The following is a 22618-nucleotide window of genomic DNA, read 5'->3' as shown; positions in this document are numbered from 1 at the left end:
ATGTTGGAAGGAAGGAAGGAAGGAAGGAAGGAAGGAAGGAAGGAAGGAAGATGGGAGAGGTGGAGGGGGAAAAAGCAACTTTAAATGCATTCTTCAAGATAGCGTTTCCCATTTGCAGGGTCATGACCCGGTACCGGGCCACAGAAGCCACAATACAGGGTCGCCAGGAGCAGCCCGACAGCCTCCACCCTCCTCTATCTTCGGAGCTGCATGCTGCGTCATGCTCCAGCCCCTGCCCCACACGCCTCTGCTGCCTGTAGCACTCATAGAGGGTGGGGAAAGCTCCTGGCCAGCGTGCAGTCTCTGTATTGCTCCCTGAGCATCCTCCGCCACGGGGAACGAACCAGGTGGTGGTGGGGGGGGGAGTTTGAGAAACCCTGCTTCAAGCCATCAGCTGGTTTGGTATAGAGAAGGGATTTAAAGAGAAAATGCCTTCTTCAAGCAGGCTGACGGAGCAGTGGGAGCTTGAAGAGCCACACAATATGTGTGAAAGAGCCACAGTTTGGCCATCCTTGCTCTATATAAAACTGACCAGAGCCAGATGGCCAATTTTTATGGCAGAAAAAATTTTTTATGGTGAAAGAGAAGGAGGAGGAGGGAGTAAGTTGGGTGTGGATAACACATACCACAATGGATATGCTGACAACACTGCAGAAAATGGAGGTGAGAAATAAAATCCGAGTGTGGAGATTCCTCATTAGCAAAGTGTGAGTCAGTATCCAAGGCAAAGAAAACTTCACAAAAACCCAGCATTCTGAAACTGTGGAGCAAGCTGCTGGAATCTGTGGGTAGACTCCTGGTGGGAAGTCTGTGGAAACAGTAGCTTGGTTTGGATATTTATGGAAATGAACTCAGGGATTAGCCCTTATGTGGAATCAATAGGAGTATATGAGATTCCAAGACCAAAATATAGTTCAGGATTCCCAATACTATTTTAAAAATGGAATCTGTAGCTCCTGACAGAGTGCATGTCTTACAAAAATAAAATCTGAACAGTTTTGCAGAAACAGTCATGTTTTTAAGGGGTGTTTCATGTAAAGTGAAACAATTCAGTTACACATTAAAAATCTTATTTGAGATTGTCAGAACTCATGGTTAATACATAAGAAATAATTCATACCTCTCCAAGGGAGTAATATCTCCTTGGAATCTGGGAATCTGGATAGACGTGTTCTAGGTACCACGAAAATGGATTACATTTCAGATTCTCTCTCAATACCTTTCTGGCCGATATGTCTCCATAATCTACTTTAACGACCCCTGGGGGAAAAAACCAACAGAAAGTCAGCATAATCAATATTCCTTTTTTTTTTCTTTCAAATTACACAAAAACGATAGTATTATCCTACAAAGCATTACCTTATAGAAAAATAAAGAAAGGAAACCAGTGAACAGGATATATACCTCCAGCTCGCATGCAGTGAACAGGATATATACCTCCAGCTCGCATGCAGCTGTTTTTACTTTGTAGCAGGCAGTCAGGCACGGAGAGAGTTAAGAGGCAGAGAGGAAAGGGAATTGAAAGTCATTCCTCAGTGTGAAAACAGCGGTGTTGGGGGTGTTTAGTGCTTACTCAGGGTTCTGAGGCACCTGTTTTTTTGCTCAAGCCAAGCAGAGGGGCCCAGCCAGTGGGCTCCTCGGTTGATTTCTGAACCCTCTATTGCTTCCCCTCCTTTTGCCCTTTGCCAGATCCTCGACTTCTACATCTCGGGACGGCCCCCTGACTTAGCATCATTCATCTGCCCTTGCTGTCCCTGCCCTTCATTTTGGTTTTCCCGTTCTCCACCCACCCCTTTTGTGCCAGACCTCCTATTACAACCCCCATTTGTATTTTGGTTCCTAGTAGTCTGACCGATATCTGAATATCCAAATTCATGAACATCTGAACATTGGAATACTTGAAGAACCGACTTTTAGGGAAGATGTAGCATGGTATATTGATAAATGTTTTTATGTATTTTATTGTATTAATTATTAATGTATTTTAAGCTGATTTATTGTTAGAGTTTTATGTTGAAAGCCGCCCTGAGCCCACTTCGGTGGGGTAGGGCAGGATATAAATCGAATGAAATAAATAAAAATAGAAGAAGAAGAAGAAGAAGATATTGGATTTATATCCCGCCCTCCACTCCGAAGAGTCTCAGAGCGGCTTACAATCTCCTTTACCTTCCTCCCCCACAACAGACACCCTGTGAGGTGGGTGGGGCTGGAGAGGGCTCTCGCAGCAGCTGCCCTTTCAAGGACAACCTCTGCCAGGGCTATGGCTGACCCAAGGCCATTCCAGCAGGTGCAAGTGGAGGAGTGGGGAATCAAACCCGGTTCTCCCAGATAAGAGTCCGCTCACTTAACCACTACACCAAACTGGCTCTCCTATAAATAAATATAACTATATATATAGTTATATATATAAATATAACTATATAACTATAAATAAATAGTCTCAGTTTCTGTGCCTCCGAGCACCCCACCCCCTTGACTTAATATCATCTATCCTTTTGCTTGTCACCGAGTTGGGGGTTAAGAGGAGAGGTTTGATTAGGCGCCATCGGTGCCGGCAAAGTAACGAGCAGTCTAGTAGAATGTGCCACATAGAGTCAGGTTCTCTACCACATCTGCACTGTCTCTGTTTGTAAGGGATACCCTTATATCTACCAGAGACCACGGACGATGGAAATATGTTGAGTCTGGCCAACGTAAAAACTCGACGTTGATGTGGGCTTATTAGATTTGAGAAGTGCTGAGCCATGCAAATTTGGGAAGGGGGAAGGTCCAAGAAATGGGGTGAGCATGCACCCCTTGCTTCAGCAATTATTAATTGGGAGTCAATATCCAGTATTCTCCTGCAGATCAAGAGAAATATGTAAGTTTCACTGCAGTTTGTCAATGAATCTAGATCAATACCAATTGATTGAATTTTCCCGAGTGCTGAACAGAACCATTTAGGGGTAAAAGGGTCTGCAAGTAAAAGAGAAATCAGTAAAAGAGAAATCAGACTGTTGGGTAAGGGGTGGAAATGAAGGTGGAGCCAGTATTTGATTGTGGTAATCCAGATTCTAGACTCTACTGTGTGGACACCCAATTCGGCACACAGGGTGGGATAATGGACTGAGTTGGGAATGCCCAGGATGTGGCGTAAAAAAGAAGCTGTGGTTTTTTCGGTGTTTTTGCTGAAACATTGGAACCACACAGAGATCCCATAGAGTAGCTGAGGGAGTAGTGTGGTGCAAAAAATTCGCAAAGTGGCTGGGACAAATTGCCTTTTTGATAATGAAAATGAGTTAACGCCGATAGCTTTTTCTTGGCCATAAGAAGGGCCTGATCACGATGCATGCACCATTTCAAAATATAATGGAAAAGAACTCCCAAGTTCCTAAAAGATTTAACTTGGTCAATGGATCTGTCATTAATTTTCCAGGTATGCTGTTTCCATGATTTGGAGAACAGCAGGATTTTGGTCTTATCATAGTTGATGGATAAGGAGTTCTGGGTGCAGTATGAAATAAAAGATGACAAAGAACATATTAATCCTACTTTGGTGAGGGATAAGACAGCAGTGTCGTTGGCACATAAGAGAATAGGGACCGGTTCAGAATTTAGTTTAGGGGCATGTCCATCTAATTTAGCTAAATAAAGGGGGAGGTCTGTGAGAAACAAACTGAACAAGGAGGGGGCCAGGACGCAGCCCTGTTTTACCCCCTTGGAAATAGGATTTTTTTTTTTGCGTCAATGTGCCCTTGTTAGTGAATTTGACCTGCAAGAATTAGAGAGATGGACCCCGCCCTTTGCAATTTAGACCTTAGGAACTTCCAGGTGGAGATGGGTGGTTGACCAGCTTCTGGGCCCAAGGAGAAGGATAGCCCATCTGCAGCAATGTCTATGATGAGGAGGCAGGCAAGTGTGCATGGGGGGGGGGGGGGCTGGAAGTGCTGATTCTTTGTGAGACACTGATTGTGAGGAGATGGAGATGGATTGGGGAGGCTGGAAGTGCTGATTCTGAGGAGGACACAAATGCTAAGGAGCAGGTGTTCACAGATCCCAATGAGGGGGAGTGTGGGTCCTCAGACAAGGAACCCAGTAGCTAAGCCCCTCTGCTTGATTTAGTAGAGAGATGGGTGGCTACGAACCCTGAGTCCACTGGACACCGCCCCCCCCCCCCCCAACCAAACCTCACCAAACTTTACGGGTAGCTTGAGGGGCATCTGAGGGAAGTCTGTGAGTGAGATAAATGCTTCTAGCTTGCAGGGGGTCCATCTGACACACTCCTGAAACTGTGGCTGTGATTTCCCCAGAGGGCACTTTGCCCCCCTGAAATCCAGTCCTCACCATACTTGACATGCAGGTAGAGGAGAATCAGTTGGAGACTTGCTGTGAGTTTGCCATCTCTAAACCATGGAGGGGGGCATTCTACCACATCACAAATCTCACAAAATGAATCTGTTCAGTAAATCTGAAAGTTCATGAAGGTTCATGAGACACCAAAAACCGAGATAAATCTATATTCTCTTGGTTTGCTCTCATTCTTAGCTCCAACTCTTTATCAATAGATACTCAGACCATCTAGGCAACTATGGGTGATAATAGACAGACATTTTGGGGTAGATGGGAGGCGTCTCAAACTGGGACGGCTCAAAAAGAGCAGTCCTGAACCCTCCATGCACTCCTCTGCAAGCTGTCCCCATCCCGTCCATGGGGCGACATGGCCGTGTTCATATGGCTGTTGTGCACCATTCCCATCTAATTTTCCCTCATACATTTTCAGTAGTCATGCACATGCATGCACATATGCATGCGTGCTCATGCATGTGCACACATGCGTTCATGCACACTGAACAGTTTTTGTTTTTAAAAAAGACAGATGCGACTTGAGAGTTGGCAGTTTCACATCGCCAAGGCGCCTTGCTTTAACCATTCCACTTCCAGATGCCAAGAAGGTGGCTGGTGGGTGGCCCCGATATTTGCTACCGCTTTAGAAGTGTTAGCTTTTTGAGTCCCACTGCGGAAGCCGGAAGACAGGGTGAGTACGGTACGAGGCTGGGCGGCAGATGTTTGTGTGTGGAAGGATTTTTTTGGTCGATTTCAGAGCCGTCTCTGAGTCAGTCCAAATGTTCGGTCTGTAATCACCCTATATGTGGCATTTATCGATCTCAAAGCCATATTTGATTTGGTCTCAAAATACCATTTATGGAGAACACAAAGCAATATGGATATAGATAACAGGCTGCTAAAATATAAATGGCCTTTATTTGGACACCAGTTTAAAGATCAGACTATGTGGCCATGGTTAATTGTCTAGCTCAGTTAAAACTATAAAAGTGATCCTTCAAGGCTTTATTTTAGCCCACTGTCTTTTAATCATCATATACATAATAATTCCTCCATGGTGATGGCCAAATAGAACGCTCCCATTGGCTGACAGGTGCACTCAACAAACTATTGGCCCATAATGCATCAGTCATCACCTATGGGTTCCCATTGGCTGAATCCCCTGTTCCCTACCTAGTGAAGGCCTGGAAACACTGAACAAACTGCCAAAACAGCCTTACACCAGAGACAGACACATCTCCAATGCTTCTCTGTGTCCTCTCCATCAACCGGCCTCAGCAAGGGCTGCTGCTCTACTGCAGGCTCATGAAGCATTTTCTCAGAGGCCATGGTGACCACCTCTTTCCTGTCACTCCCTTCCTCCTCCCCACTAGGGAAGCTACTAGCCAGAGGCTGTTGCTAGGCAACCACTGTTGCCCTCAGTTGAATATAATGCCATTGAGTCTACTTTCAAAAGCAGTTACTGTCTCCAGAGGAAGAGAGATCTGTTGTCTGGAGTTCAGTTGTGATATCAGGAGGTCTTCAGGCTCCACTTGGAGGTTGGCTATCCTAGGCCTGGCAGCACCCTCTGGGTAACTTGATGTCACCTGGCTGGCATGACTTAACTAGGCCTGACTACTTGCTCCTGTTCAGCAGCAGCCTTACTAGGACAGCCAGTGTGACTTAGCAGTTGCCAACTCCAGGTTGGCAAATTCCTGGAGATTTGAGGGGTACAGTCTGGAGAAGGTAGGGCTTGAGGCGTGGTGGGAACTCAGACAAATACAATGTCATAGACTCCACCCTCCAAACTAGCCATTTCCTTTTGGGGGAAACACTGTTGCCTATCTCCAGGTAAGGGCTAGAGATGACTCAAAATTACATCTGCTCTCCAGATGGAAGAGATAAGCTCCCCTTACGGTGGTGGGGGAGTGAATGCCTTCACTTGGGTGGGGAGGAAGACAGCAAGGGAGGGGGCACACTCATTCAGAGCCTTTTTCTAGAGCCTGTTGTATTTTTCTTCATAATGGGCCTTATTCATACATAATTGATATGGTAGAATTCCTATCAGATTCTCATTTCTTCCCAAAGCAGGCAAAAAGACCACTTTAATTTTTTTTTTCTACACAGATGACACACTACTAATTTCCCATACTCAGATTGGTCTTGGGAGGCTGTTGAGACAGTTCAGCTCTTACTGTTAAAAATATCTACTTAATGTTAATTATGATAAAACCAAGATCACGGTTTTGGGTAGAAGTAAAAGGTAAAGGTGGTCCCCTGTGCAAGCACTGGTCGTTTCTGACTCTGGAGTGACATCGCATCACGGCAGACTTTTTATGGAGTGGTTTGCCATTGCCTTCCCCAGTCATCTAGACTTTCCCCCCAGCAAGCTGGGTACTCATTTTTCTGACCTCGGAAGGGTGGAAGGCAGAGTGAACCTTGAACCAGCTACCTGAACCCAGCTTCTGCTGGGATCGAACTCAGGTGGTGTTGGGTAGAAGACCATATGATAAATGGACAATGGACAAGAAACCATTAGAACACGTATCTAGCTTTAGATATTTAGGGATGATGTTTCAGCAGTCTTTGACAGCCCATATTGGCTATGCTAAGTACAACCTTGAGAAAGCAGTCTTTGATATTTTCAGATTTTATAGGAGTAGAAGAGGCTGTCTGATTCCTCCAACTTTAGAAATGTATGAAATGAATCTGTTGCCCCCAGCTTCTGTATGGAGCACAATTTGTGGCTCTGGAAACCTCCAATCTTTAGAAATTACTAAAAACAAATTTGCCAGCCAGCTGTTAGTTGACCCATCAACAACGCCCTCAGCTATGATCAGAATAGTAAAATATGAGTCTTTTCTTTGGTTGACCTAGAAAAAAAAATGAGAGTACACAAATCCCTCCCTCCACAATGAATGGATCATCTTGGAACTGACATCATTTGAATCAAGTCACTTTTGGGTACAGTGTAAAATCCCTATTAGCTACTAAAAGAACATCTCAAGCCCACTGAATCCTATTGAGCTATATGAGGCTGTTTTCTTCCTCAGGCTATTTGGACTAGTAGCAAGAAAGTTTATGTTGTGTTAATAACTAGCCCCACAAGACAGAACCAACGACTGGCCACTACAGGGCTGGCTACGAAAGTAAGCCTTTCGGAAACTGTAAGCGTTGTGGAAAGAACATTTAATAAATTAACCAAATCTCTTCAGCTCGTTTTTCTCCACACAATACAAAATAACTACTTTCGCTTTAGTAAATATTCCAAGGGTGCATTATTCTCCCCTACCCATTTGTGCAGTGAATGATGAAGTGTGCCCTGGAGCCATGAAGAACTGTATGCTGCGAATGGAGCAATGTATAATGAATTTTGGCGCTGCTATACTTGCCGCTAGCTAGATTGATAGCATATGAGTTTGTCATGTATGCTGGGCCCTGTTTTGACCTATAGACCACTTCAGTTACAGGTAGGAAAATGGGGTTTCTGAACCTGTGCTAAAACGGAAAACATTGCCAACTGACTCCCCCCACCCCCCTCCATGATATGAAGCTGCCTGAAAACCCAAGGCTAGTTTCCTTGGAACCATTGCTTCCCAGAGTAGTAAGCACTGCTCAAACTTGTGGGTCCCTGAGGTCAAATGCATACAAGAAGACCAAAACCTTTAGAAAAATACACACAGGCTTTATTGAGCCAATAAAATTTAAAATACTACTAGGCAACAAAGTCTCTAGAGTTAATTAGTAAAGAACACAGCAAAGGCTTTTTCCCCTGAGACTTTAGTACCTGGCATTAACTGATGAACCGTTCAAAATGGCAGAGTGCAGGCTAGCAAGCTTATGTGTTTGTCCCATGGGATCAAAAATCAGCGTAGCGTCATCCTTATCTAAGGCCCAATTATAGTTTCTTGCTCTCTGGAATCAGGTGGTCTTTGGAATCCAATCAGAGCACTCGTTCACTGGAGCCCTTCAAGAGATGATGCAGCTTGCTCCCCCCTCCCATCTAGTTACTGAACTGAGTGACCAATGGTGCATCTAGTCTAGTATCCTGCCTCACACAGTGGCCAACCAGTTCCTCTGGAGGGCCAATGGCAGGGCACAGAGACTGAGGCCTTCCCCGATGTTGGATCCTGACTAGGCTTCTCAAACCTCCCGCTCTGGCGGGAGACTTCTGGGTTCCCAGCCTCATTTCCCACTCTGCAAAACTCTGGAAGCGGGGGTGGGGGGTGGAGGGGGGGGAGAACATACCTTTAGGCTTCATGTTGTGGAGCTCCTGAGCCGTTTGCAAAATGTCGGCCCCTTTAAGGCTGGGCAGGAAACTGGAAGCAGGAAGGGCTTCTGAGAACGGCCCCTCCCTTTCTTTTGCTTTCGTTTTCACAGGAAGTAGAGTTGTCCGGAGGAAGATCTGGTAGGTGTGTGTGTGTGTGTGTGTGTGTGTGTGTGAGAGGGAGGGGGCAGGGGATTCCCTAGTTTGGAGGCCGTCCCCCCCTTTAGAAAGCGTAGGGGGGGGAGGGAAATGTCTACTGGGCACTCTATTATTCCCTATGGAGAACGATTCCCATAGGAAATAATAGGAAATTGATCCGTGGGTATTGGGGGCTCTGGGGGGGCTATTTTTTGAGGTAGAGGCACCAAATTTTTAGTATAGCATCTAGTGCCTCTCCCCAAAATACCCCCCAAGTTTCAAAACGATTGGACCAGAGGGTCCAATTCTATGAGCCCCAAAATATGGTGCCCCTATCCTTAATTATTTCCTATGGAAGAAAGGTGTGCTGTCTCTTTAAATGTGATGGCCAGAACTCCCTTGGAGTTCAATTATGCTTGTCACATCCTTGTTCTTGGCTCCACCCCCAAAGTCCCCAGATTTTTCTTTAATTGGACTTGGCAACCCTAATCCTGACAGATTCAGAGGCTGACTGCTTCTGAACATGGAGGTTTCCTTTAGCTGCCATGGCTAATAGCCAGCCACTGACAGACATATCCTCTATGAAACTATCTAACTCCCTTTGAAGCTATCTATTCCTGTGGCCTTCACTACACTCTTTGGCAGTGAATTCCACATTTTAATCACTCTCTGTGTAAAGAAATCATTCCCTTTGTTTGTCCTGAATCTACTGCCCATGAGCTTGAGTTCTAGTATTTTGGGAGAGGGAGAAACATTTCTCTTTGTTAACTCTCTCTACTCCATGCATGATTTTATTAACCTCTATCATGTCCCCCTGTAATGCTTCCCCACTTCCCTTTTTCTTTGCTGAGCAGTCCCTTTGCTTGTTCTTTGTTTCTCTGGGGGTGTTTTCGCACTGACCTTACTCCGGAGCGACGTCCCTCTTCACCGCGCAGCGTCTGTGCGGATTTCGCACTAATTGTTCCGCAGAACCCGGAAGAGCCGCAAAGTCCCGCGGCTTTTGCGTCACAAATGTAAACTGGTTTTTGGCGGTTTACATTTGCGATGCAAAAGCCGCGGGACTTTGTGGCTCTTCCGGGTTCTGCGGAGCAATTAGTGCGAAATCCGTGCAGACACTGCGCGGTGAAGTGGGACGTCGCTCCGGAGTAAGTTCAGTGCGAAAACGCCCTGTCTATCCCACCCAGTTGTTTACATGTATACAGATATATTCTGACCCAACCTAGGGAACTGAGGAGCATGCATGCATAAATAAGTAAATAACTCTCTTTGGTGAATGTCAGATTATGGCACACAAGAGGCTGATAGTAATTCAAAACAAACTATTTTATGTCACTTTCAAGGGGAAAATGGTCAGGTAGATTTAGAACTTGGCAGGTGAGGAGGCAACAGGAATAACAACTCTGTATACCTAGATACAAGACATAGCTTTTCACAAAAACATAGCTGTTTTGTTTTATAGACAAGTCTTTAAAACAGTAGAGAGAGAGATCTCTTGGTAGTCACTGCCTTGCCTTAGTAAACAGGTATAAGTTTCTTTGTATCAAATTACTTAAGTCTGTGAAGTCAGGAAAACACAGGTTCCAATTTTCCTTCTTTGCCACGTAACAGGAATCACCTCCACCCCTTTACTAGGAGCTATTTCCTCAAGGAAGGGCTACTGGTCCTGCTTCAGGGGAGGAACGGTGGCTTTGGGGAGGAACGGTGGCTCAGTGGTGGAGCATCTGCTTGGGAAGCAGAAGGTCCCAGGTTCAATCCCTGGCATCTCCAAAAAAGGGTCCAGGCAAATAGGTGTGAAAATCCTCAGCTTGAGACCCTGGAGAGCCGCTGCCAGTCTGAGAAGACAATATTGACTTTGATGGACCAAGGGTCTGATTCAGTATAAGGCAGCTTCATATGTTCATATGTCCTAATTCAGGATCTTCTCTCTTTTTCTTCCCCAATCCTTCCCCCCCACCCCCAGTCCTTTTCCTCTGCTTAACTGAACTTCACTGTTCTAACTGCCACCTTCAAGTATCACTCTTACCTGTAGAATTCCATTTGAATCCCCTGACACTCAAAGCTTTCAGACTTGGTTAATGCATTAGCCATTAATGGTCCATTACACCCCCACCCCACCCCACCACAGTTGTCTCTTGTGGAGTGGCCAAGTCCAAGACTCCTCAGCCTTTCCTCAAAGAGAAGGTGCTCTAACTCCCAAATCATCTTGGTTGTCTTCTTCTGTACTTTTCCCATCTCTGTGATATCCTTTTTGAGATGTGGCGATCAAAACTGTACAGAATTCCAAGTGAGGCTGCACCATATATTTAATACAGAGGCATTGTAATGTTGGCCATTTTATTTTCAATCCCTTCCCACACTGCTTTGTCACTGCTGTTGCACCCTTGGTTGACGCTATGACCCCCAAGATCTTTTTTCCTCTCAGAATCAACAAGTTCAGATCCCATTAGCCTATACTTGAAATTGGGATTTTATGTTCCAGTGTGCATCACCTAACAACACTGAACTTCATTTGCTACGTTGTTGTCACTCACCCAATTTGCGGAGAGCTTTCTGGAGCTCTTCATAGGCAACCTTGATCTCAGCATCCTGAATAATTTTGTGTCATTTGCAAACTTGGCCATCCAAAACTCACCCCTAGTTCCAGATTATTTATGAACCAATTAGATAGTATAAGTCCCAATACTGATCCTTTGGGGACCTCACAGCTTACTTCACTCCACTGTGAGAGTTTATTTCTACTCTTTGTTTTCTCTCATTTAATCAATTTTCAATGCATAAGAGAACCTGTCCCCTTATCCCGGAACTTGCCTTGCACAAGAACTTTCACAGTATTTTTAATGATATGATAGTGAATGGTTTTTGAATGTTGCTGAGCTGCAGAGGAACTCACTGAACATGATCCACTGAAATATATGTGCATGGTTAGTCCTTCTCACCCTTATGTTAACAAAAGAGCAAGCCGCTAAGCTGTATCATGTATCAGTGCAATGATTTATTTAGCATTCTGATGGAGTAATCTTTGACTCATGAAAGCTAATAGCCCATAAAACTTCCTTGCTCTTTAAGATGCTACTGGACTCAACTTTTATTTATCAGTGTGCACTCAGAGAATATTTTCCCAACTGAAGCCAGTGTTCTTCAGGGGGGGAGGGGGGAGTCATCCAAACTGGTTAGGTCACACCTCTTCGCACTCCAAGCAGAGCTATGCAAATCTGCATAGACTGTATTGGCTCAAAGTGAAGCTGATCCTCCAGTCATAGGCCTCTGTTGGTGCTGGCAGATGTTCCACAGCAGACCCCCAACTGCACTGGAAAAGCCCAGGAGAGCTCTGCTGGGGCCGAACAACTGAGGAGATTGCAGTGGGCAGTCAACCCCATTCAGAGGCTTTCATGCCTAGAGGGAATAAGAGGATTGGAATTGAAGGTGAGGCCCCGCAAGATACATAGGGGCAGTGGGATAACGACCTCCAATGTGAACAAGGGACTGATCCAAGCAATGGTGGTAGTGCAGCAGAGCAGTTCCCCCTCCATCAAGCCTCTCTAAGGCCTAAGTGAATTTGGCAGTTCAGAACAATTCCAATAGGTGGCTGCTCAGATTTCCCCTAAATTTTTCCCACTCTCCTTCCAGAGATTGGAGGAAGTAGACCTTTACTCCAGCCTGGATCTCCATCAACTCTGTGCATATACAACCAGGAATCATGTTGGCATTTCCATGGATAGGAGTACCTGGCCAAGTGGTGACTGTGGCTGATCTCACTCATAAAGATGCTAGCACTGGTGACATCAGGAGCTTTTGAGAGCTGTTTCCTTGGAGGTGGAGGAGCTCCTTTCAACCACAGGATATATGGCAACAAGCTCCGATAAAGAGGAAGGAGAATAGTCAGAAAATTCTGCTAGGTCTTTCCTGGGGAAATTCTTCTAGGTCTTTCCAGCTGGAACATTTATGGAGATTTAAAAGGTGTCTTTTCTTTCTCCTATCTACCAATTGAATACAACAAAAAAACCTAGATCATTGGCTTCGAACAACTGATATACTAGAGGTTTTAAGAGACCATCCAGAGTGTCCTCGGTTTGTCCATTCCCTGAAGTCTTTGATTATGTGCTAAATACAGAATGGTCAGTTCCAGACAACAGTCAGTGGACCTCATGCACTGGTTGACAATACTGGGGCTGACAACATAGTCCAAAGATGTGATTCCTTGGGACCGCTTCCATGCCAGGTCTCTACAATGGACTCTTCTGCCTTATTAGAGGGACATACAAACACACAAAAAAAGGGAGCACAAATAAGTCAAGATACTGCCCCCCCATGAGATGTCACTAAGTTAGTGGTCTTTGTGACCAAATCTGACAAGTGGAGTCAAGTTTCCTCCAGCCTTTGTACTTGATGGTGATTATGGACACCAGAAAGGAGCCAGAGGACACACTGCAAGGATCAGGTTGTACAAGGCAGATGGAGCCTGTTGGAAGAAATGACCTGTATGAACTGGCTGGCATTTGGGATAATCAGACTAGTACTGATTGCCTTCCAGAACCTATTGAGGAACAAGTATGCGATAGTGCACACAGTCAGTACTACAGCCGAGGCACACATCAATCAGCAAGGAGGCACCAGATTAACAGTGCTCCTCCAGGAGGCCAAAATCCTGTTTGATTGGGCAGAGAAAAAATTTGGTATGTTGGAAAGTGGAGCACCTATATGTCTTACAAACTTCCAAGCCAACTGGCTGAGCAGGAAGGATTTAGATCCAGGAGAATAGAGTATTAACGAAATTTGACAAAAATCACACTTTGTTTCAGGATCCCTATCTTGGAGCTTTTTATAACATCAAACAACAATCAAGTCACCAGGTGTCTAACCAGTTTCTATGACCCCAGGGCAGAGCATGAGGACATACACGCTTGCCATTGACCCAGTGGTCTGCTGAATGCCTTCTCTCCCACCATGCTGATTGGCTAAGGCCTGAATGAAGTGTCAAAGGAGGCAAGGGAGGTGATTTTCATAATTCCCTTCTGACACCGAGGTTTTTGGGTCTCAGAGCTAGTGAAGATTTCGGTAGCTCCACTGAAGCCTGCACAAGTAAATTCCCAAGGGTCATGAACAAGGAGTTGACTAAGAACTTGTTTCGTGCACACTTCTTCCAAGCAGGACTCAGCAAACTGTCAGCATATGCTTGCTGCTTGGTAAGACATCAGGCTGGAGTCAGATGCCAGGGATCTGCAACAGTTCACGGCAGCTTCCCTTATCTGGTTCATACCGGTTCTGTCCAGAATATTGCGCCTATGCAAGACGACTCAGCGCTGAGTGCTGATTGCTGCTTCTGTACTGCTGCAATGTATATAACTGTGAATAGACTGCACTGTTCTTCTCTGCTCTCAATCCTGTTGTCCAGTGAAGCACTTTGTCAGTGTATACCAGCATAACTGTAAACTTGTAAATGGATGTAAATAGTTAGTGCAAGTCAGAGTGCCACAGCTGCTTTCTATTATTAAGCCTCGCAAGTCCAGGGCATACCCGGAGATACGCCAACACAAACATCTGTGCATGAGTCTACACTTAAAATTCATACATTAGTGTTTCATTCAGTATGCAAAAATCTACATCTCAGTTTCCCATCTGTATTTATGTCTCTAATGTTTCATTAACTAACTGGCATCCACCAATTCTGGCTAGCCTTGTTTGGGACACTTGGGACTTCATTTGTGCAGTCTTCAGAAGAGTTTTAAGAGAAGAAAATCTTCAATATTCCTAACTGAACAGTGGGATTTATTCCCTTTGGATGGCATTCATGGTAAAACCTGAAAAGGACTTCTCATTTTTTGGAATATAAAAAATACACAGGACTTTGATGTATGCTGTGAAACTTATATACATTGGAAGTATTTTCATAGGGAATGGACTGAGATTATAAACAATTTTTGTAAATGTTTATATTACTGTATTCATTATCTGGGGTTATGAGATGATTAGTATAGTTCCAGTATAGTTCCTGCTCAATCTCACAGCAGAGCTACAGAGCCAAGTTCCTCCATTCACTTAGGCTCCTCCTCCCTCCCTCTCCCTTGGGGAAAAGGGAGGGGGAAAGAGGGAAAGAGCAAGGGGCTGCTTTGCTTGGTTGCATCGCAAAGCAGAAATACAAAAATGGTGACCAAAGGAAGCAGGAGATGGCCTGATTGAAGCCCTGTGGGGGACAGATCAGGCGCACCGGCTGCACATTTGACACCAGTAGGAAAAAAGAAAAGAAAAAGAAACCCTGGAGTAGAACTGCACACTAATAATCAGGAAAATCAACTGTTATCACCTAAATTTTCTTAAGAAGGAGTGGAAATTTCTGCTGTTTCCCTCCATTCAATGTAGACCCCTTCTGTGCTGTTCCTGAGGGTTCACTGACACCTCCCCCGGAACAAAATGTTGGTAGTCTCAGTGGACTGTGGAAATCACCTCCTCTTAAGGAAAGCAGCGCCCTTAAGACTTTGGAAATGCACAGTTTGATATAGATCACTCCTCTCTACCAGTGAGCGGAGTGATCTGTATCAAAGAGAAACTGACTGGATTTGGGAAGAGGTGAGAGAAAGAACATAAGAAAACATGTGCTGTGACTTTTCGGGCCAGTTAAAAATTCTTGTGGTGCAGTTGCCCTTTGATGATCTGACGCAGGTTATTCTACTTTGCTTGTCCATTTGTAATACAGAAATTACAAAAACAACGAAAAACACAACACCGTAGCCTAACATATACTCTCTATTGAGAAATTTTGATAGGCTCTATTTCAACATCAGTTTCTCTTGCAGACATTAGGACACTACTTTTACCTGCCATAGGTATAAATTGCTCAGCAACCACAGATCTATTACTTGGCAACTAAAGCTCTCAGAGGACTCAGAGGACTCTCAGAGGACTCAGAGGACTCTCAGAGGAACTTGGAATACTTTAAACAGATTGTCCTATCAGTTAATGGAGCAAGAAATGTTATCCTGTTTGCTAAGATGCTGGATTCTGGCCAGTTTGGTGTAGTGGTTAAGTGTGCGGACTCTAACCTGGGAGAGCCAGGTTTGATTCCCCACTTCTCCACACACAGCTTGCTGGTGTGACCTTAGGTCAGTCACAAGTTCTCAGTAGAGCAGTTCTCTGAGAGCTCTCTCAGCTCCACCTCCCTCACAGGGCTGTCTGTTGTGGGGAGAGGAAGGGAAAGGAGACTGTAAGCTTCCCTGACACTCCAATCTCCTCCTCATTTTCTGCAACCAGCTTCACATTGCAGGTGATAGCTGTATGAACACAGGAGTTTGTTAAGGCTAACAGCTTATTCATGTGTAAATCTGCATACAATTTCAACTTTACAATGAACTCTTTCAAATTAGTAATCCCTCTTCCTAAATTGCATTCTCTGACAGATCATATAATCTTGATGTTATTTCCTATGGCACTGAACATGGCATTGTGAACATTTCTTTCAATGGAAGTTCAGCCCCCTAGAGAGTTGGGATAAATGCAAGATGTAGGTGGTTAAAAATGGGTTTGGTTGGTGTTACCAAATCCAAGTGATTGCAAATAAGTCTGACAAACCTGATAGTAGAAACTATAGGGGGATGTACATGTTTCTTCTATTCTTCACCATCTAGTTTACTAACAACAGAATCATACACAGTAAACGAGCAACTTTTAACAAAAATGGCAAGTGAAAAGTAAACCAAAAACATGGAGAACACATGTGTCAAAGCACCAATTAATGCCTGGGACTTGTATAAAAAAAGTCATGAATTTTGAAGGGGTACATGAAAGCACACTAGAAATATATTTTTACTATAAAATGAACGCTAATGAGGCTGCTTTAGTTCAGTTCTAGCCAAGAGGAGAAATTAAACTAAGCTTTCAACTTTTTGACTGAAATCTTGACTTTTACACACAGCATCCAGCAGGTGGAAGTGTTTTCCCATGAAAAACCAGGCTTCAGCAATTTAAAAATCTTTACATTATTTTCGAGGGAGAATGCATAGAAATTCCTAGCAAGAAATGAAAATATATGTTCAGACCTTACTCACGCAAAACAATCTGCTAAAATCAATATGATAAATCCTGGAGATCCTTCAATCTAAGTTTTTATACAGGCTTGCAAGAGAAAGGTTTCTAGGCATTACATAAGCATTCAATGAAGCAAGGAAAGTCAGATATTTAGCCTTCAAAACTTTGCTAATAATAGCTCTTTTGTATATGATGATTCGTGTTTTTAATGAACGCACATGGGGAGGGAGCAGTGCCGTGGTGGTAGGCCCTACTCCAAAACTACACTATTTCATGAAAAGATCTGGAGAGCACATACACATTGTTGACAATACTGTGTCCTGAGTGCTTGGACAGAGTCCTACGCACATATATTGTAAAGGGGCACAGTGAGTTTCTGTCATTATTTCTTTACCCATGGAGGATCATCTAGATTCTAAAACAGGCTCATTACTTAATGGAGGATGGTACCAACAGTTATAATAAAGAGGAAACTGAGGATGTGCAACTGACACAGTCTCTTTTGTAGAGAGCAAGTTTGGTGTAGTGGTTAAGTGTGCAGACTCTTATCTGGGAGAACCAGGTTTGATTCCCCACTCCTCCACTTGCACCCGCTAGCATGGCCTTGGGTCAGCCATAGCTCTGGCAGAGGTTGTCCTTGAAAGGGCAGCTGCTGTGAGAGCCCTCTCCAGCCCCACCCACCTCACAGGGTGTTTGTTGTGGGGGAGGAAGGTAAAGGAGATTGTGAGCCGCTCTGAGACTCTTTGGAGTGGAGGGTGTGATATAAATCCAATATCATCTTCTTCTTCTTCTTCTTCTTCTTCTTCTTCTTCTTCTTCTTCTTCTTCTTCTTCTTCTTCTTCTTCTTCTTCTTCTCTTTTCATACTTGCAGTGAAACACTGTCACAAAGAGAGAAATATTCTATCCTCTCCAAAGATAAAAGTGTGTGCTCCAGATAACACTTCAGCATGAGTATATGTACTATTTCCCTTGTTTGTGAAGTACGAATAGCTATATCCACAAACTGTTTTGCTTAGCCCTCTGTTGCCTCTCACCCATAATTGTCCAAAGCCACCCAGAAAGCCTCCAGTTTATCTTCTTTCAAGTCTGAGCTCATCAGTTAGGGTTGCCAGACTCCAGGTGGTGATTGGCGATCTCCTGCTATTACAACTGATATCTAAGCAAAAGAGATCCGACACCAGGAGAAAAGGGCTGCTTTGGATAGTGGACTCTGTGGCATTTTACCCCATTGAAGCCCCTCCCCCCCAAAAAGCCCCAGAAGTCCTCAGGCTTTATCCTCAAAATTTCCCAACTCAGGTATTTCCCAACTCAGAGTTGGCAGCCTGACAAATGATGTTCCTACAAATGATCCACATAGCATTCACATTCAACAACCTTGGAAAATATAGAGGTGCCAAACACAGCCACAACAACATATGGACCCTTCCATTTAAATCAGCTATTTAAACCAAAGAGAAAATGTGACATTATGAAGGTTCCTGTTTGGTTTGCTCTACAATATTCATCATATGGTACTTGAACTCCTGTCATAAAATTTAGAATATTGTCAAACCTATTCCTAGGTTCACTGTAATACTCAGAATTCTATCTAAATTTCCTTCTGCATCTTCTGATTCAGATTCAAGAGCCTTCAAGCTCGTATACTGAAGAGTCATGTCTGTTTCTTTCTAAACATATCTATTAGAGAATGCTGGTTAAGGGGCGGGGGGGAAGAATGTCACAAACAAAGCAAAACTGAAAGCACAGCTGCCTCTCAGGATGAAATTGGGTGTCAATTCACAGAGGTGCTTTGCATGATCCAAGGACACCAAGAGAGGGAAGGGACAAAAATCCTGAGGATTGGATCAGCCAGGGTGGAGCCTCATGGAAATGGGGCACCGATAGTGTTTCAGCACTAAGTTACTTGCCAGTACTTGATCAGTCCTCCTCCCTTTCTCTGCCACCGAGAATGAAATTCATAGCTACGTGAGGGAGGTGGGGTGGCAATTTGGTTCCAGGGACCAAGCAGCGTCACTGTCAGGTGAGGATGGTCTATAGAGGCTGCCCTCTTCAGATAACAGAAAAGCCATTTTTCTGCTGAGGACCTAGAATGGAGCTCTGAGTCTACGCTGCTGCCCTCTCTCAATTTCCTAAAATGACAATACATAACACAAGGCATGGACTAGCTCTGCTGGTTGTTTCTTTGGGTTGCAAAAGGATCCTTCTAGCCCCAAACGCTGTGGACATATCTATGCGGAGGAAGGGAAGGGAAGAAAACCAAGCCAAGCCAACCTGTCTCAGCTCCACCGAGTCCAGCGCAGTCCATGTATCTAATTTTGTAATTTTGTATTTGTACATACATTCATGAGCGCACCAATATAAGACACACTTCTAACATCTGATAAAGTGGGCTATAGTTCACAGAAATTTTATAGTATAATAAACCTTTAGTAACTAAATCCGTAAGAAATCTGTTAGTGTACCCTTGTAACTTTTGCTAGTACAAAAGCAGATACACATTTATTATGTTATGTAATGGTGCTGGGATCCTGGGATTGACTGTAATGACATTTTCTAAAAAGACTGTGTCATTTAACATGAAGCTCAGTGTCTACAATAGCAAAGTGGCATTTCCAGAGAGATATTAGATGTCCCACCAATCAACAACTCACTGCCTAAACAATATTTAAAATATAACTGTATAATTAAGATGTAGGAAGGAGGAGTTTCACATGTACCACCAGTGAGTCAGATTAACATTCAATGACCATGCATGTAAGGGGGAGGAAGAAGCATCCTTTTACTACTTTGATAAATCATGAGGAAATATTAATTCCTGCCGCCACCCCCACCTCCCTCTTGTCTTCATAATATTATCAATGGTTTACTGCTATATTACTATTAAATACTTTTAAGTTGCCACCTAGGATAGGAAAGAGAAACCGAGACTAAGACTGTGGATTAGAAAGGAGGAGAGAGAAAGAAAGGCAGATCATGAAAGAAAGACAGCAAAACGGAGACAAGTGTGGAAAAGAAATTAAAGAAAGAGCAAACGTCTTGTTTTCTACAACACATTGACAAACTACTCCTTTGCAAGATCTGGTTAAGGAGACACAACTAGGGTGCTAGGTAGGAGGACGGGAAGAGGGAAACAGGCTGCCAGAAACCTCATTAGGAGATGCAGTGGCAACCCGTGAGAGGGCTTTCTTGGCAGTGATGTAGCTGTCACGATGAGCTGCGCTGGCTGGTCTTGCCTTGCTCCAGTGCTGACTTAGTTGATGAGTTTAGCAGGTAGGCAAGTGTCTGGCTCTTTGTACTAACCTTTGCAGAAAGGCACCCTGAGCAGATTGTGACTTACTGTGCTCTGCCATCCCTGTGCCCCTAATGGCTGCACTGCAAAACTGTATCACAAGTTGTTTTTTTTTTTTAAGTAATGCATTCTGTGACTGCAGAAAGTTGCTCGTTTCGAGGGCCCTCCAGATGACTTGTCTCCCTAATTTTGTTCTCCCACTCCTCCCTACTGGCCCTGGCCCAGCAATACAATCCCTGAAGGCTGATAGGCTATTAAGAAACAAGACAGTTCTAAAACCTTCAGCCTCTTCCTTATCATATCTATATTGGTACTAGCTGAAAGAAAACAGTCATGAGCAAGTTTTTGAGCTTACTCAGGTGGTACACGAAACAAGAAAAAAATAGGGGAGACATTATAGGGCTTAGTGAAAAAGGCTTTGCCCACATTATGTAATAATTTTAAAAGTGAACAAAGGAGATGTTACTCTGCAACTCTTTGTATGTTTACTCAGAAGACCAACTATCTTCATTGGGGTTTATTCCCATGTAAATGGGCTTAGATTTGCAGCATAAACTAGATTATGATTATGGCAAAAAAAAAATCTGCTGCATTAAAATACGTGAGGGCGAAGAAGAAAGACTGTTCTCCCTTCGAACATATAAAACCAGAAGTAATTTGGATTTACCACCAGTGCTAATTGGTTCACATAATTCTCTCACACAGTACAGTAAAGAAAATAGCACAGAGCTAAATCCTTAATTAACAAAGCTGGAGATTAATTTTCAGTGGTACATCAGAAGTAGTGTCAAAATGGATAAGGTTACCTAACCTGGTGGTGGGATTACCCATCACACACTATTGAAACTTTACTTTTGGAAGGAATACATACCCTCCACTCACTTGGTAAAAAGGCATATTCAAATTGCTGTTGGATACGTATTTTCAAAGCTGTAGTAGCCCCAAGTGAAATACCTGAAATCTATTTTGCATGGTCTAGCCTTATTTAAAATAATAACATGTTCTAAAAATACACTACTATTGCTTTTAGGTTTTTTAAAATTCTAAGGAACCAATACAAACGGCCTCATAGGGTTAAAGCACCTAGAGTTGCTGGGATCTTCATAGTTCTGGCTTTCCTACTTCAAAAGTATAAAATATATATTGAAAGCCCTATATGATTTGGGAACAACATAATCAACAGACTGTCTGCTCCCATATGAACATATCTGATCACTATGGTAATCTATGCTTTGGGTGCTTCCTCCTTCTATTAGGTGGGTGGCAACCCATGAGAGGGTTTTCTTGGTCATCGCACCAAAGCTCTGGAACTCTCTTTTCCAGGAAGATTTGTCTGTTCCCTTCTGCTGCCATCTTCCACCAGTGGGTGAAGACCTTTTTGTTTGGTTTGTTTTTTTCTCAGTTTTCCCTCCTTCCTGACAAATGCTTTAATTGTTTGCTTTGTGTGCATTTTAGTCCGAGTTTTAATTATTTCAATTATGTGTTTTTGTTGGGATTTATGGTTTTTGAGAAATGATTTTATTATGCACATTTTTAATACGCTAACCACCTTAGTGGGTCTTACAAAGGCAGACAGATGGGATATAAATTTTGTAAAATAAATCTCAAGATATAAATATTTTTTTATTTATTTAACATACTGGCTTGTCATATAAGAACTGAGGGTCCTGGGAAGAAATTTCCACTCACCTATAAATCTCACTGGGTGATCCTGGGCCTCGCATATCTCAACTTACCTCACAGAGTTGTGAGAATAAAATGGAAGAGGGAAGAACCATGTAAGCTTCCAGGAATTCCTTGGATGTAAGGGTTTTTTTTAAAAAAAAATTACACACACTTATAATAAAACTGAATATTTAAATATCTTTATTTTATTTTAAAGGATATAGAAATGAAAAATGAAAAACCCCCTAAAACATAGGGTTGCCAGGTCCAACTCAGAAAATATCCAGGGACTTGGGGGGTGGGGGTTGAGTCTGGAGACTTTGGGGGTAGAGCCAGGAGAATTCCCCATTCTCTAAAATAAATAAAAATACAGCAGTGCAGTTCTCCTGAATACAGTCTTCCATTAAATGAAAATGAACACATACACTCACAAAGCAATCAAAATAAACAGTTTGCAAGTACCCACTTTTGTGATCTTACTGGGCCAATTTACTCATGGGAGTTGCTGAATGTAACCCTCTGCTGTATTTCAACCATCTTCTTCAGACTAATAGGGAAATTAAAGGAGAGCAGGCTAGGGGGTGGAGTTCTCCTTTATCCCATAATCAGATTCAAATTTACTTTTTGCTGTCTGTTTTACTATGCAAACAACTTCTGAAACAAATACAAAACAAACAGAAGGATTGTGCTGGCTTTGGGGGGAGATGGTGGCTCAGTGGTAGAGTATCTGCTTGGTAAGCAGAAGGTCCCAGGTTCAATCCCTGGCATTTCCAATTAAAAAAGGGTCCAGGCAAGTAGGCGTGAAAAACCTCAGCTTGAGACCCTACAGCAGTGATCCCCAACCTTTTTGGCCCCTCTGGGACCGCGGCCCCATAGCCAGCAGGGTGGGGGGACCCAATTCGGCCTGCCCCCACGGCGCCTCCTCCCCCATTTTCCTC

General features: G+C 43.6%; 1 protein-coding gene across 2 annotated transcripts in view; it reads right to left on the bottom strand.

The window, feature by feature from the left end:
• The window catches only part of GALNT13 (polypeptide N-acetylgalactosaminyltransferase 13), a 370357-nt gene that overhangs the window by 64743 nt on the left and 282996 nt on the right, over positions 1-22618 (bottom strand). For both annotated transcript variants that reach the window (XM_060257257.1, XM_060257256.1), the window contains exon 9: positions 1121-1260. In XM_060257257.1, the coding sequence (XP_060113240.1) occupies positions 1121-1260 (140 nt within the window). The remainder of the gene's footprint in view (positions 1-1120; positions 1261-22618) is intronic.

This window comes from Heteronotia binoei, chromosome 16 (assembly GCF_032191835.1).
Source record: "Heteronotia binoei isolate CCM8104 ecotype False Entrance Well chromosome 16, APGP_CSIRO_Hbin_v1, whole genome shotgun sequence".
NCBI lineage: Eukaryota > Metazoa > Chordata > Lepidosauria > Squamata > Gekkonidae > Heteronotia > Heteronotia binoei.
This window is presented reverse-complemented; position numbering and strand designations above follow the sequence as displayed.